The 16,584-nt window shown below is 38.8% G+C and overlaps 1 protein-coding gene across 32 annotated transcripts in view; it reads right to left on the bottom strand.

Moving 5' to 3' along the window:
* The window catches only part of LRRFIP2 (LRR binding FLII interacting protein 2), a 116,932-nt gene that overhangs the window by 17,772 nt on the left and 82,576 nt on the right, over window positions 1–16,584 (bottom strand). For 18 of the 32 annotated variants that reach the window (XR_014064604.1, XM_081527279.1, XM_081527278.1 and 15 more), the window contains 4 exons: window positions 16,126–16,242; window positions 13,135–13,206; window positions 8,391–8,561; window positions 701–793 (listed from right to left, as the gene is read on the bottom strand). Coding sequence is in view for 31 of the 32 variants with exons in the window: in XM_081527279.1 (XP_081383405.1) it covers window positions 701–793; window positions 8,391–8,561; window positions 13,135–13,206; window positions 16,126–16,242 (453 nt within the window). In the remaining variant the exon portion in view is untranslated. The remainder of the gene's footprint in view (window positions 1–700; window positions 794–8,390; window positions 8,562–13,134; window positions 13,207–16,125; window positions 16,243–16,584) is intronic. The other 14 variants (XM_081527296.1, XM_081527301.1, XM_081527307.1 and 11 more) reach the window with 1 other exon arrangement.

Raw genomic sequence — 16,584 nt, 5'->3', positions numbered from 1 at the left:
GCACCGCTGCTCGTTAACACACGACGCACTGGAAAACCACGCCGAGGAAGTAAGCAGGAGCCAGTCCCAACAAACCTAACCCCCTATTTATAAAAATATGGCAACCTCGAGGAAAACCACATTTAAAGGAAAACAGAGATGCAGGCCAGGTAGCAGGCCCAAAAGGATGAGAACTGCTGTCAAAGGACCCTGCCGTGATCGTAGAGCTCCTTGCCGGGGGAACCTGAGCCGCAGCCTCAGCCAAGCTTCGCCTTTTGTCTCCCACCAGGCATTCAGACAACTTCTTTTCATTTAGCCATTTCAGAAATGCACCTACCTGAGTGAAGATCCAACTTCTTCTTCCCCAAGAATCATGTCCCAAAATATAGCATCACTACATTCCCAAGAAATCATGGTACTCTGCAGTGTCTCCTTTTGCCCACTTCCTAAGGTGTCTTTAGGGAAGAATGCGCTTAGGGATAAAAGACAGCAACAAAAGCTTCCGCTATTAAAAAGAAAATACTTACAGGGCTCATAGTATTAATTTTTTAAGCCTGCTCTCATGTTTCACGCTTGTAAAATGTTACAGTGCAGCCAAGTGTGAAGAGACAAGTACAGGGTTTGTGGCATTTTAACCCCCTTCCCTCCCAACACACATGCCCTCATTCCATTTAGTGCATTTTCTCCTCAAAAAAGGTATTTCCAGAGTCCCCGAACGTACCTCAATTAGCTCATCTCTTTGTCGGAGGCCTTCTTTAAGCTCATCCATCTTGTGCTGTAGCACGCTACACATATGTTTCTGCCTTTCTAACTCCTGTTATTAAACAAATGATACGGTTAACACAGATGGTGGCACACGGCAGACTGGAACAGCTATGATGTAACAATAGAGAGGCTGTGTGTGACCCCCAGAAACACACCTGCACTGCCAGGCACTGTAACTTGGAAAAATTCTGTATTCTATGGAAAGGCTCAGGAAATTCTCAATTTTCATCTCATATGATTATATATCTAGAAAACGCTAACGAATCAATGGCAAAATTACTTTGAATAATGAAATGACTTAGTAAAACAACAGATTATAAAACTAACATGCAAAATTCAAGAAGTGCCACAGATCAAAATAAGAGAGAAGATACAAGAAACACACTGTCAAAAAATAAAATACATACACGTAAACTTACAAGATATACCCAAAATATATACGAGGAAAATAATATAAAACATTCCTGGAAGACAGAGAAGTAGGACGGAACCAATGGAAAGGCATACCATATTCTTGAATAAAATGATGCATCATAAAAATATAGGTTCCCCCTAAAATAACCTATGCATTTAATGCAGTCCAAATAAAAATACCAACAGGTTTTTCTCTCCACAGAGCAACATAAGTTGATTATAAAGTTTATTTGGGAGAAAAACAAGAAAAAATAGCTAGTAAAACATAAAAAGAAAAAGAAAGCTAACCTTACTAGATATTGAAACGTTATTATATGGCTTATATAATTAAAATTGTTGTAATGGCTCATGAATACAGACCAATGGAATAGAATAGAAAATCCAGAAACAGGCCCAATTACATATTAACAACAAAACAAAAAGGGGTTCAAATCAATGAGAAAAGCTAGGCTTTTAAATTAGCAGTGTTGGCGTAACTGGATACAAACATGGAAAAAGATAACTGGAACCAAACTTCACAGTATACACCAGGAGAGATGCACAGAAAGAAAAGGGAAAGAACAGAGACAGAAGAAAGGAAGTTAGAGACTCAGTCACTAGAGAAAAGACGAGTGCATCCACGCAGAGTGGATGAAACATCACAAAAAATGACTCAAAATCCAGACAAGAAGGGGGATGGGGTAAAAACACTGGACTACATAAAAATTTAAAACTTTTGGGAAATCCCTGGAGATCCAGTGGTTAGGATTTTGTGCTTCCACTATAGAGCGCAGTGGTTTGATCCCTGGTTGGGGAACTAAGATTCTACAAGCAGTTGCAGTGGCGCCAAAAAACAAAACAAAAAAACAACTTTTGCATGGCAAAAACACTATAAACAAAGCAAAAAGACAAGTGACAAATGACTATAAAAAACAGTTTTTACTAAGTTATATCAGAGACAAAAGGATACCATCTTTCCATATAGAGAGCCTCAAAAATTAGAAATAAGGAGGGAAAAAACCCCACTATTATTAGAATAGGCTAAAAAAAAAAAAGGGACAGTTCACAGAAAAAGAAGTACATTGTTCTCAATATGAAAAGATGCCCATACTAAGAGAAATGCAAAATAAAACTGTGTTTCTCACCAAAATACCAGTAAAGGTCCCAAAATTTAACAATATACTCAGGGGAAAGTAGTATGGAGAAGGAAACAGGCCCTCTCTTACAATATGTGGGAATACAAAGTTGTACAACCCCGACAAAGGAGAATTCATCATATCCAGCAGGGTTACCAGGCCTTCTGATCCAGCAAACTCACTCTTCTGACTCGCACAGATACCGGCAAAAACATAAAAAGACCTATGCAGTACATTGGTTTTGTAGGACTATTTTTAAGAGCAAAAGACTGCAAACAACTCAAATGTCCATTAATAGGAAACTGGTGGTAAAACTGTAGTATAAGTGATTAAAAAAAAAAAAGAGGACGAGCTCTCTATATTAGTCATCAGGTGATAAAGTCAAGATACAGTAAAACAGTACAGTATGCTACCATTTTCTAAGAAAGGAGAAACACAAATATATTTTATTTTTTGAATGGGGAAAAAAAATCTTCTTAGGATTAAAAAAAAATGGGAGGATTAACCATTTAATTAAAAAAATTCCCTTAAGGAAGGAGAAAATAGTGATGAAGAGAATGAGACAAAAGACTGACTTCTTTGAATATATTTTTGTTACTGATTTGACTTTAGATCTGTGTAAATAATTCACAAATTGTATAAAAAAATTCATTATGGAAGCAACCCAAGTGTCGATTGACAGATGAAGGACAAACAAAATGCTGTACATAAATACAGTGGAATATTATTCAGGAAGAAAATCTTGTCACATGCTACAAACATGAATGAACCCTGAGGACAGTATGCTAAGTAAAATAAGCCAGTAACAAAAAGACAAATATGATCCCACTTATATGAGGTACCTGGCGGAGTCAAACTCACAGGGACAGAAAGTAGAATGGCTGCCAGGAGCAGGAGGAGGAACTGGGGGGTAGTTTAATGGATACAGAGTTTCAGTTTTACAAGATGAAAAGTTTTTGAGAGCTGTTACACAACAATGTGAATAAACATTAATGAAATGCACACTTTCAAATAGTTAAGATGGTAAATTTTGTTATTTTTTTTAACCACAATTAAAAGTAAAAATAATTTCATAGTAAAAAATTTGGAAAAGCAGTTCCTAAATATTGAAAAGAAAATGTAGTGAACCTAGCTATATGTATCCAGTTAGTGGTATAAGCACAGAGAAACTATTTCAAGTAACTTTAAAAGCAGTGGTTGTACTATATACAGCTTAGCAGCAAAACAACAACCAAACAGAAAAAAACAAACATGCTTTTAACTATTTTCAGTAATTATACTGCTGGTGGTAATGCTGGTATTGCTATTCTAGGTACTGTGGGATAAAGCGACGGAAATGGAATATAACAAAATTACTCCATCCCGAGTCTGGGAACTGGGAGGGGCAGTTTCAGAAGGAGATGTGCATTTGTGAGACAGGCCAAGTAAAAATCCTACAGTCTGAGTATAAATTAGCACTATACACATAACGTATTTTGACTTCAAAAGCAAAAAAATACCCAGTATACACATCGCCCTCATACAGCCACTGAAAAGGTCTATAGGCAGTCCCCAACGCTGTGGCACGTGCTCCCTGAGCACCCACACTGCTCCAGCAAGAGAGAACCAGGGCTCCTTGGAATAACAGTTGATTCAGGTCTGGAGCAGAAAATGTACCAGACAAGCCCTGAAAACTTGCTTACACTACACAGCAAAGAAGCTATCACAGCCAATCAGACTCAGGTCGAAATTACTTGGGAATCAATCTGAAGATGTTCACTTTAGATAAAAGTGGGACAACTTGAAAATCAGTAAGAATACAGCTACAGTGGATGGAAATCATCAAACAAATTCCTGCCTTCATAATGGTTTTTTAAAAATAATAATAATTGGTCACTGTGAGAGGATGCTAAACAATCAATTCCTTATTTTGAAAACTTGTAAACAAAGGAAAAGAGTCATGCTTTTATCTTGCCTTTGTTCTGTAAACTGTTTCACTGAGTAATAAGAGATGAGGGGCAATTTACACTAATAAATAAAGCAGAGTAAAGTGAAAAGACAAGTCATGGAATGGGAGAAAGTATTTGCCAACCATGTATCTGATAAGGAGCTTGAATCTAGAATATACAAACTCTAACAATGCAATAACACAAAGATAATCCAATTTAAAAATGGGCAAAGGATCTGAACAGACGTTTCTCCATAGAAGATGTACAAACAGTACACATATCAAAATATACTCAAAATCATTAGTCATCAGAGAAATGCATTCCAAAACCACATCTCCTAGGATGGCGAGGAAGAAACTCAGATAAGAACAAGTGTTGGTGAGGATGTGGAGAAATCAGAATCTGCATACACCACCGGAGCGGACGTAAAACGGTGCAGCTGCTCTGGAAAAGGGTCTGGTTAGTCCTTAAATGTTTAAACACAGAGTTGCCAGATGAGCCAGCAATTCGACTCCTAGGTGTAATATTTAAAAGAAAGACGAATGTTCCCACAAAAAAACGTGTACACAAATGTTTATAGCAGCATAATTCATCACAGATAAAAAGTGAAAAAAATGTCCATCAATACATGAACGGATCAACATGGTATATCTATACAATGGAATATTATTAGGCTATAGATAGGAATGAAGTACTGATGCACATACCACACAGATGAACTTGAAAATATTAACCAAAGTGAAAGAGGCCAATTATAAAAGATTACATAGTATACGACTCCACTGATATGAAAGTCTAGAAAAGGCAACTAACTCTACAGAGACAGAAAGAACCAGCAGTGGTTCCTTAGGGCGGAGGGGTGGAGGGGCGAAGGGGCTGAGGGCGCGGAGACTGCTGAAGGGTGCCAGGCTGCTCTCTCGCGTGATGAAACATTCCTGAGCTGGTTGTGGTTGCATCTGTCTGTGAAGATGCAAAATAACCCACTGAACTGTACACTTAAGATGGAGGAAGTATATGGTATGTGAATTATATCTCAATAAAGCTGTTTTAAAACAACGATGGAAAAATAAAAGAAAGCACTAAAGATAAAAACAGAATGTCATTTTGCCACCCCTAATCACCTAGTGGATATAAACACCCTGGTGCAGTATCACAGAGATGCCCTATACCTGGGCCTCTTGAAGGAAAAGAACCTATGAAGTAGACTGAACCCGCACGTGATTAAACCTCTAAACCCAACCATTTACAGGAAACACAGAAGATAAAGGAGCGTGGTAAAGAACCATGTTAATGAAACAGCAAAATCCCCAAGACTGTCAGAAACTGTTAAGACCAGCAATCCAGTGTCTTCAACCCATAAACTGCAAGAGAGAAAAAGAGACGAAAGGAAACCTATAGAGATTTGTAAGACATGACGACCAGCTCCAATGTGTGGAACTCATCAAGACTCTGACTAAGTGTGAAAAAGAAAAATCATTCATGACATTTGAAACAACTGAAATTTTAACAATGACAGGCGTATGAAGGAATTATTCTTAACTTTTCAGGTGTAAAATGGTCTTGCCATTATATTTTTAAAAAGAGAGTACATGTTTAAATTCATATTAAATTCAGGAATTCTCTGGCAGTCCAGTCATTAGGACTTGGCACTTAATACTGCCCAGGATCTGGGTTCAATCCCTGGTCAGGGGACTAGGATCCCACAAGCCATACAATGTGGCCAAAAATAAATAAATAAAATAATAAGCTCATATTAAAATATGTGTTATTTAGGACTTGCTTCAAACAAACCGAGTGGGGGAAGTGGACATGGTAAAACTGGGTATGCATCGATGGCCTGTTTGGGGTCAGTGATGGGTTCAGGAAAGCTCATTATACTCCTCTCTCGCTTTTTTTCTTTCTGGTCTGTTTAAAATCTACAATAAAAGATTTTGTTAAATCTCAGATGAACTAAAAAAAAGAAGAGAAGGAAAGAAAAAAGAAAAAGAATTCCCTACTATAGTGCAGACATTCCTAACCAGGCATTCTGTCCCTGAAGTACAGACACAATATGTAAGACGCAGTTACCATAATCCCAGCAGAAGACACGAAAGACATTTTGAAAAGTGCCATGAATATTGTTGTGTAACTGAAACAGGAACATCTCCTGTGTGAGGCAGTATCTGTTTAGGAGAAGAGAGGTTGGGCTGAAGGTGCATCAGAGACAGACATGCCCACAAAGACTTCTACATCACTGTATTTGAAGCAGATTCCCAGGGCAGTAAAAAACACACACAGACTTTTCAAAGACAAAAAGCACAAGATTTAGAAAACAAAAACAAACGGAAAAAAACCACAACTATGTATACTAAGACATCTCTATATCCCAGAAAATGAGAAGAGGGAAAATGAAGCTGGTTAAAACAGCTTATCATAGGGATTTATTTATTTTTTTTAATGCTCAAGGTCATTGGAGAAGATGGAAAGATAAGAACTCATTTCAGTACTGACCATTCAATACACAGCACCAGCTTTTCTTCTCATCTGTTAGAAGCAAGAGCCAGAAATAGACACGAAAAATGTGTGGCAAGGTAGAAAAAGACTCCAAGGACTAAGAAAAGTATGATGGCTTGGACTCTCCAAAACTGGCTGATGAGATACAGGAAGAATCAAAGAGGAACCCATCTAAGTCACCACATCACCAATTAGCCACTGTCATCAATATGAAAACACCCAGAAGCCTCTGTCACCTTATCTAGAGGCAAGTCTTCTTATCCTAATGTTTTTGTTTACAGACATTATTTTTTCCAAGGAGTTTAACGCAAAATCCAGCAGAAACTAGAGTTCCCAAATATCCCTTTGCCCCTCCCCCCTCCCAGAACATCCTAAACCAGAGGGGTATATTTGTTGCAATCAATGAGCCTACACTGACAAGTCATTGTCACTCAAAGCCCATAGCTGGCATCAGAGTTCACTCTCAGTGCTGTACATTCTGTGAGTTGTGATAAATGTACAATGTATGACATAGAATAGCACCGCTGCCCTAAAAATCTGCACTCCGCCTCTTCAGCCTTCCTTCCCCTAACCCTGCTGCAAATACTTCGTAACACTTTGTAAAAGTGACGAAAACAGGCTGGAATGAGCATTTTCAGTTCTCAAGAAATCCCTATAGAGTCTACAGTAATAATGTGGGTCCCTTAAAGGTTATATTAACAGCTTTTCTCCCTTTATTACGTACAAATACAGATTGTTATTGCTTCTAAATTCACCAAAGCATATTTCCTAAATTCTTTTCTTTTCTTTTTTAATACAATGTACTGGCAACTCATTTCTTCATAGTTATATCCATCTGTCGTCTGCTTGGACTGATTTCAGCACTTTTTAAAAAATCCAATAAGCTTTTAAGAGAACTCAACTTGTTTCCTGCAGCTGTCAAACGGCAAAACCAGGCCTTGGGCAGTGGCTTTTATTTTCCATCGCACATTTTAACAATGTAGCTTACAAATCACTAAAGAAAACATGTGCTGATTTCTGATCCACACCTCCACACTGCTGTTTTCAAATAACTGGTTAAAGACTTCTCCCCAGTCGTCTAGAAAACAGGTTGTCTTGGAAAAGGAGAGAAGACGAGAAAAGAGAAGAGAAGAAAAAAAGAAAAAAGGAGCTGTCTCACTGAAAGTCTTTGGAGCTTTGTGGAGTTCCAGCCAGTTATAACAGGAAGAAGTAATTCACTGTAATTGTCGCATTAAGAGATAGAAAATAAAGATAAAATTTGAACTGCATTCTATTTTCAGAAACTAAAGGAGGTGATAAGTTTCCCCTTATGAAAATAAATTAAATCCTATAAAAATTAAAAAAGGAAAATATTCCAGGAATGTCAATCTTATGTTCTGTTGATTTCCTTGTACCAAGCTTTTTGAGGGAAATACCATATCCCAGGACCCTGGCCTCTTCCATCAAACTCAGTACTTTAAAAAAAATTTTTAATTCTCCTTTATTCTTCATCGATAATACTAACAACCATTCACCAAACCACATACTATGTGCCAAATAAACACTTTATAGTCAGTAATAATCATTAATCCCTCACCACAGAACTATGATGTAGTTATTACTGGCCCCATTTTACAGAAGAAAACAGTATTTTTTAAACAGCAGGTTTTGATTTTCTGACCCCAGAGAAATGCATGATGTAAAATGAGTAAATTACCTTTGATTTTTCTTCATTTTCTCTATAAAATTCCGCCATCTGTTCCTCCTGCTCTTCAATAACGTCCTTGAGGGTATCTACTTGGTATATCAAATTGTTCTTCTCATTGTCTAGCTGCGCATTGGAGACCATGGCTTTCTTGTATTTTTCCTCCACCTCAGACAAAGACTCCTAAATGAAAGTCAGAGCCATCAGTCTAACATCTAAAATACACTCATCACCTACAGCTCTGGCACAAACACATGAAGATGCATTTTTGCAAAATACAAACAGTTCTGGAAACTCTTTGTTTAGTAACGTGCGCATGGAACAGGAGGACGACAATAAGCCAAGGATGCCATCACAAGCACGTTATGGGCTCTCTGCTATCCAGGAGAGCCAAACCAAGCAGCAGCATGGCCTCTGAAAGACGAAAAGGCATGCAGGCAACACGTAAGAGTCATAGTGTAAAAGTCATAGAATGAAGAATCATTAATGTTTTCAGAAATGTTACTCCTGTAGTTTTCAACAACAAGCTATTTGGTACTCTGAATGCAATGACAGGGAATATAGCCTCTTTTTATACAAGCAAATCTCATACTCCTTTGAATTTCACCATTTCTTGGATCTGTGTTTTCAGTACTTTCCTGTTATGCATAATGTTAACAAATGTATACACATTTTCTCTGGACATTATTCAAATATTAGCCATTTAAAATAAGTTAAGCGACACAAAAACAATTATTTTTTTAAAAAGAGCTACCAGGGGAATTCCCTGGCGGTCAGTGGTTAGGACTCCAAGCTTCCACTGCAGCGCCTGGGCTCAATCCCTGGCTGGGGACTCGGGTAACACAAGCCCGGCTGTGAGCCCTCCCTCCCCGCCCCGCAAAGTGCTACCACTAAACTTAAAAGTTTTCTGCCTAAAATAGCTTACAGTCTGTTTTTAAATAGCTGCTTCTATTTTGGTAGATTACTATTACCTAGCAACATGTTTAAAGCTAAAAAAAGAAAAACATTTCACATAGAAAAAGTCATCACTTCTGTATTTTTAACATACTGTTGCAAATGGTTAACAAAGAAAAGAGCAATGATATTTGAACTGAGGGTTCTGAGAGTCCAGAATCCTTTACACATTTATGATCAGCTGATATTTGACAAGGGTGCCCAGACAACTCAGTGGGAAAGAATAGTTTTTTTTCATAAATGGTGTTGGGGCAACTGAGATCCACATGCAAATAAATAAAGGTGGACTCCTACCTCACACCATATACAAGAATTAACTCAAAATGGATCACAGTCCTAAAGTAAAAGCCAAAATTATAAAACTCTTCCCCCAAAACACAGAAGTAAATCTTTATGACCTTGGAGTAGGCAGTGGTTTTTCAGATATGAAACCCAACTATCAATGTAAGAAAAAAACAGACTTTATCAAAATTAACAACTTTTATGCTAGAAATTATATCATCAAAAAAATAAAAAGACCATGCAAAAAGTGGGAGAAAACATTTGTAAATATTATATCTGATAAGGTACCTGTATCTAGAATATATAAAGAACACTTAGAAATCAACAATTAAAAGACACACAATTCAATTTTAAAATGGGAAAGGATTTGAACAGATATTCCTCCAAGAGGGTATAAAATGGTAAGAATACAAAAATATTCTAAATATCATTAGTGATTAAAGAAATAGGATCAAAACCATAATGAGATACTACTCCAGACTTAATAGGATGGCTATTATACATAATCAAAAAAAGAGATAACAAGTGTCGATGAGGAAATGGAAAAACCAGAATCCTCATACCTTGCTAGTGAGAATGTAAAATCGTGCGGCTGCTTTGGGAAAACAGTCTGGAGCAAGTCAAAATGTTAAACATAGAATTGCCATATGACCCAACACTTCTATTTCTAGGTAATCTGCCCAAGAGAAATGAAAAGATGTATCTATACAAAAAACTGGACACAAATGTTTATGGCAGCATTATTCATAATAGCTCCAAACTATAACAATCCAAATGCCTATCAACTAATAAACGGATAAACAAAATGTAGTAAATCTGTACACTGGAATGTTACCCAGCAATTTTTACATATACACACACATACATACACACACAGATGCATGTTATGACATGGATGAATCTTGAAAACATTAAGTAAAAAGTCAGTCACAAAAGACAACCTTGACTAGTGGTCTGGGAGTGAAGGAATGGAGAACTACTGATTAGTATGGAGTTTCTTTCTAGGGTAATGAAAACACTGTAAAACTGGTGATGTCTGTGCAACTCTGTGACCATGTTAAAAAAAAACAAACCCACTACACTGTATACTTTAAATAGGTAAATTTTATGGCATGTGAATTTTATCTTAATAAAGATATATACACACACAAACACATACACTTAATTGTTCACAAATCAGGAGTATATTAATGTTTTGGGTTTTTTTCCCAGAAAAAATGAACAAACTTTTAGGCCAACCCCATACAATGCAGAATTTAGAATGATTCTGATCCATCTTAGAGACAAATAGCAAAAAAGAAAAAAAAAAGAAAAAGAAACGTCATCCTCACAACTTAGTCCCATACAAAATGGGGCATGACTGCATGAACACCAGAATCTGAGGTAGTTTAAGCAGTAGCTGCAAGGATATAGCATATAAAATAACAATTAATTGACATAAACTGTATGGAAGGTACTTTTCTTTAAACAACAGACCACAGAGGACTAGTTTAAGTGTCAAGGTAGTTTTAATGATTTTAATCTAGTTCACACAGTGATATCCATAAGGAATTAGTTTACTTAAATGTATCTGAGGAATTGATTTTCAGTGTAGGTTCTGGACTAGAAGCAACAACATTATCTAAGACCTGGCTAAAAATGCAAATTTTCAATAACCCCATCCTAGACTTTCTGAATGAGAAAATCTGGGAGTAGAGTCCAGCAATCCGTGCTATTAATGAGACCCAGGTGACGATGGATGGAAGCTGGAGTGGGAAAAAACCCCTCACAGGCCGACATACTTGAGAATAATGTCATAAGCAATGACCTAGCATTATTTTTTAATAGGATATGGGTACATCACACCACTGTGCTTTGACCTCCAACTGCATGATTTCGTAAATGATTTTTTCTTCTGTTCAAAAGACTCATTTCAAGGATAAACATAATCTGAAGTCAAGTTCAATTATACACTAACTATGAATTAAGAAAAGGGGTCTTATCTGTTCAGAGTCTCAAACAAGCTGAATCTGTTTTCTGTATCCTTCAAAGAATGCAATAAATGGTAGGTCCAAAAGAGGAAAATGTTCAAAATAAAATGAAAAACAAGTAAGAATTCCTCTGAATCATTTGCTTTCCTGATACATTATGTTACATTCAATACTTTAAAATGCATGTATTGATTGAAAGTCCTGGATCTGTTCCCTTGATCTAAGGTATTTCCAAGTCATAGCTCCAAAACGTGAAGATGAGAGGATTAGGCTAAGTGAGCACATAAGCACACTAACTGGGATTCTCCTGGTGCTCACCAATGCCCACACATGGCTGTCAGTGGTGTCCAGGCTTCCCAGGAATGCTCCCCACAGGCCTTCCCACCCTCTCTAGTCCTGAGTCTTAACTGTGTGCCTTCTGGGCCACAATCACCTGTGTGAAGGTTTTGGCTGGTAGTTGGCCCAAGTCCAGTCATACCAGGGCAGCTGAGCAAAGCCTTTGCCTGTCAGGTTCATACTGGGTTCTTGGGGCATCGCCCAAGTCACCTTTCTGAATGCCTTGTTTACACATTTTTAGTGGCCTGGTGTCAATTTCTATATTAAATAGGGAACTACGTGTGTTCAGAGAAACTAACAGTAATTCATATATTAGATCTGGACTTCGTAAGAAAACACAAGGAAGAGCGTGATAATCCAGTGCCATTTATAACTGTCCGCCACACACCTCCACTTCTATTGAAACCCGGTGGCCATTCTTGCTACCATTTGAAAGGTGAATGTGTTAGTTGCTCAGTCGTCTCTGACTCTTTGTGACCCCATGGACTATAGCCTCTGTCTGTGGAATTCTCCAGGCAAGAAGACTGGAGTGGGTAGCCATTTCCTTCTCCAGAGGATCCTCCCAACACAGGGATCGAACCTGGGTCTCCTGCATTGCAGGGAGATTCTTTACCATCTGAGCCACCAGGGAAGATCCCTATTTAAATTCACCTCCAAATTCTTTAAGGCACTGAATCTGTGTAACCCTTTTTGACCTATATGCAAAAAAAAAACCCCACCAAAACACAGTCCTCATGCTTCAGGGTCTTTCCACCACAGGGATTATTTAGAGGAATGCTCGCTCTCTCAGATGCTTCTTCCTCCTGTTTCTAACACTGACTGAATCTGGTGACAGAAATAGGCAATGCTCTTTTCTTTAGCTTGGAAGAATTTTAAGGTTTAATTCTCAGTAAAAAAATATTCTTAGAACACTTCTTAGGTTTTTGCCTAACTCAATTTTGTAAGGCTAAGACACAAGGGATATGTAAGTATTTTACAAGGTTTAAAAACTGAGGCCGACTATCTTTTGCTGAATATTCCAAAAACTACACCACACACGTAAATATCAGCAGAGACTGGAAGTTCGCCTTTCACTGCAGGTTAAGCACATGCTTGAAAGACAAACGCTGTTAGTAAAGCCATGTGCAGTGGGGTAAAGGGAACTCGTGAAACCACTGTTACTGACACTTCTGCGCACAGAGAGCATGCATGGGCTGCAGAAAGGGCCCTGATACCTTTAGTTCTTTAAGCCCCTGCATGTATCTCCCTTCTACATCCTGAATCTGGTCCTTAAGGTCATAGATATCCTGCAGGACATAGGAATGAACCATTGCATAAAACCACACACGCAAAGTCTCAAAGGAGTCATGAAAATGTGAATCACTTCTGTATAGACCAGACCAAAAGAAGAGAAGTCAAAGTACACAAATGTAACTGCCACTCCAAACAGCACAGGTGATGGCTGGGGAAGGCCCTAGAGTAACCAATTCCACATATTGAAAATTTTCTTGGCATTGACTCCTGCTGAAGCAATATTAGCAAACAGGGGCAGGGCTGTGTATGGACAAAAGCTATAGCTTATAACATTTTTTAAAACACAATTCTGAAAATTGTATAAATCATTTAAATAATTTTGAGTATAACACTTCACCGAGAACTAGTAAAATATGTAGCAAATCAATTACAAGCTGAAAATTTTACTGAGATGTGTAGAAGTTTTTAAAAACTATAAAACTAGGTATGAACAAAGTTGTCTTTCAATGACTTGGTTACTGACCACAATTCATTTGGGAGAAAAAGAAGTAAAGGGAGGGAAATTAAACAAACCTTTTTAAATACAATGTCAAATGAGACAGTCTATCCTGAGGACACCATTTAAATGATGAGAAAAGTCTTTGCTCCAAATGTTACCATAATCCTTATAAAAAGAAGTAAAGCAGGTCAAATTTTAAATGGAAAATATTGTCTCCCTTGTACCCAAGCTTGCTACAAAAGATCTATTCTGGATGGTGGATTTAGGTTGGAAATAACAGCTACAGGCCCTTGAACGTAACTCTACAATCACAGGCAGGAACAATGGCCCACTGCACAGAGTTACTACATTATATAAACATTTCCCCTGCCTCTTCATTCCCTCAACAGACATTTATCCAGTGCCTACGCTGTGCTGTGCTTAGTCGCTCAGTCGTGTCTGACTCTCTGCCACCCCATGGACTGTAGCCCGCCCGGCTCCTCGGTCCATGGGGATTTCCCAGGCAAGAATACTGGAGTGGGTTGCCATTTCCTTCTCCAGGGGATCTTTCCAACCCAGGGATTAAACCCAGGTCTCCCGCACTGCAGGCAGATTCTTTATTGTCTGAACCACCAGAGAGTGCCTATTAGGAGCCAGATAGTAGGATATACAAGCTCATTTCCTTCCAAGAGGTTGTAAATAGCGAGCACAAGCTGAGTCTGAAGCTGGAAGGCCCCATCCTCCTGTCTTTTGCTGGACTAGAAAACAGCACTTAAAGGCAAGAGCTGAGCGTATTTACTTTGCACCCCCACACTTCTGCCTGGTACTAAGAGCTCAACAACACTGGCCCCTTCAACGTTAGAGCTAGGGTGACCTGGGCTGCCTCCTGCACAGCCACTGCCACTGCAGCAATCCTCCCTAGCCTCTGCTAATCCTCAGCCCACTGTACAAGCTGCCTGTATCACAAACCAGACTCCTGCTCCTGACCCGCCTGCAGTCTGACTCGGTCACCAACGGTCCATCCCTCCTCCTCTACTGTGTCGGGGGAAGGGGCGCCCACCCCCCCCCCCAACCTTATCTGGACATTCGTCTCACCCACTCAGGCACTGTCTGTCCAGTTATTCCTCTCCTTTCTTAACTTCATGGTCTCTCTCTACTGGCTCAATCCAACCAATGAAAATAATAACTAAGGCTGCCTTTAAAAGAAAGCAAAAACCCTCTCTTAACACTCTCTCTATTGACCAATCGACTTCCAGCCTCCAATCCTCTCTTCAGAGGAAGCTGCCTACATCTCCTCCCATTACAGTTCTGACTTGCTCATCTCCTCCCCACTGTTCAACCACAGGGTAACAGTTCTCCTTGCCTGCAAGGTTTCTTCCAGCCTGTGGTCAACCTTTAGGAATGCAAATCAGATAGCACCGCTTCCCTGCTTTATATCCCACTGTTGTCAGGGTGAACCTGAATTCCTTTCAGGCGGCCACACAAAGGGTTTTGAGATGTGGCCCATCATTCCTCCTCCAGCCTTCTCTCTCATCCATTATGAATCCTCACTTTCCATCCTACCCCCTGGCAACGCTGCTACACAGATACCTTCTGGTTCTCTGAATTTATCAGAGAACACCTTCACGCTTCAGCTTCTTTGCCTGATTGATTTTTACTGTTCCTTCACTCCTTGTCTCCTCTGAAAAGCCTTTCATTATCTCTTCTAATTTAGACGATGCTTCTCTGAATTCCCTTAACAGCCCTACTCTTGCGACTATGCTAGTACCACACCACCTGGCTTTACTGGTTTATACCGACTTGTCTTCCATGTGAAACAGTGAATTCCTCAGGTTTCCAAAGTATGTTTTACTGTCTGAACCTATGGGGCCAAGTGCTCGATAAACGTTGAATGAATGAATAAATGCAGTTTTCATTACTACCCTTGCCCCGTTCCTCACAAACAGCATGCTCAGCAAATAGACATTCATAGACATTTTGAAAGGGTTATTAATGAGACTGGAGGCTCAACTAACGGGTTAAATGAGCTTTCATTACTCAGGTATTTCTGTCATTCCAAATATTATTATACTTGTCTTATCATCAAACTCTGAGAGATAACTGTATTCAAGCAGCCAAATAATACGATAATGGCTCAAAAGACTAATAATCCCCAAAGTCTGGTTCCCTGCACATCCACATATTTTCCATCTAAAATGTGGCCAATTATTTGAAAGGATGACTTTTATATACATTAGAAAGTTTTTTTGGCATTTGTAAACTAGCAGAACTCTTTCCAAATACCATCAAATGTTCAGGAACAGAAAAGAATTAACTAATCTCCTTCCTTTCAGACTCTAGTCACATTCTTGAACTGTATTAACAATTTTTTTTAAAGAACTCATACTTCTTTCCTTCCTACCAAGTCACATTAAATGTTAAATGGTTCCAGTATACTACAAAGAAGCCCAAAATAAAAAATGTTTATAAAAAGCAAACCAAAATGGCGGTTTACCCGCAATTCACTTAATGAGGTGTCTGGGTCTATTAAGCTGCTGGTATCCCCGCTTCCTCGCCTGGATGAGTTTCCACTTAGAGGGGTCGTTGCTGAGGCAGAATTTCGAGATGAAGGCTAGAGAAAAAGACAGATGACACTTTTAAGTCTTGGTTCTTTAAAAATAAATTTGCTGTGCAAACTAAAAGTGGGGCAGGGTGACAGGAAGAGCTCTAACACAGTGTGGATAAGAAGTCACCGAACGACGTCCATAAGCAATTTAGACTGGCCTTGGCGAGGGAGGTGGGGAAAGAGGGGTTACCCAGATATGGGTCCAGGCATACTAAGGACAACTGCGTTTGCTCACTCTTTTGGAATCTAGGATTCATAATCACTAAGGAAATAGTTCGTGTGAAGAGTTGTCTGTTTTCTAAGTTTATCTTTGCTGTACTGTAAACAGCGCTGGGGTGAGTACATCAG

Source organism: Giraffa tippelskirchi, chromosome 9 (assembly GCF_054371585.1).
Source record: "Giraffa tippelskirchi isolate mGirTip1 chromosome 9, T2T-mGirTip1v1.2.pri, whole genome shotgun sequence".
Taxonomy (NCBI): Eukaryota; Metazoa; Chordata; class Mammalia; order Artiodactyla; family Giraffidae; genus Giraffa; species Giraffa tippelskirchi.
Note: the sequence above shows the minus strand (reverse complement) of the source record. Positions and strands in the feature narration are given on the sequence as shown.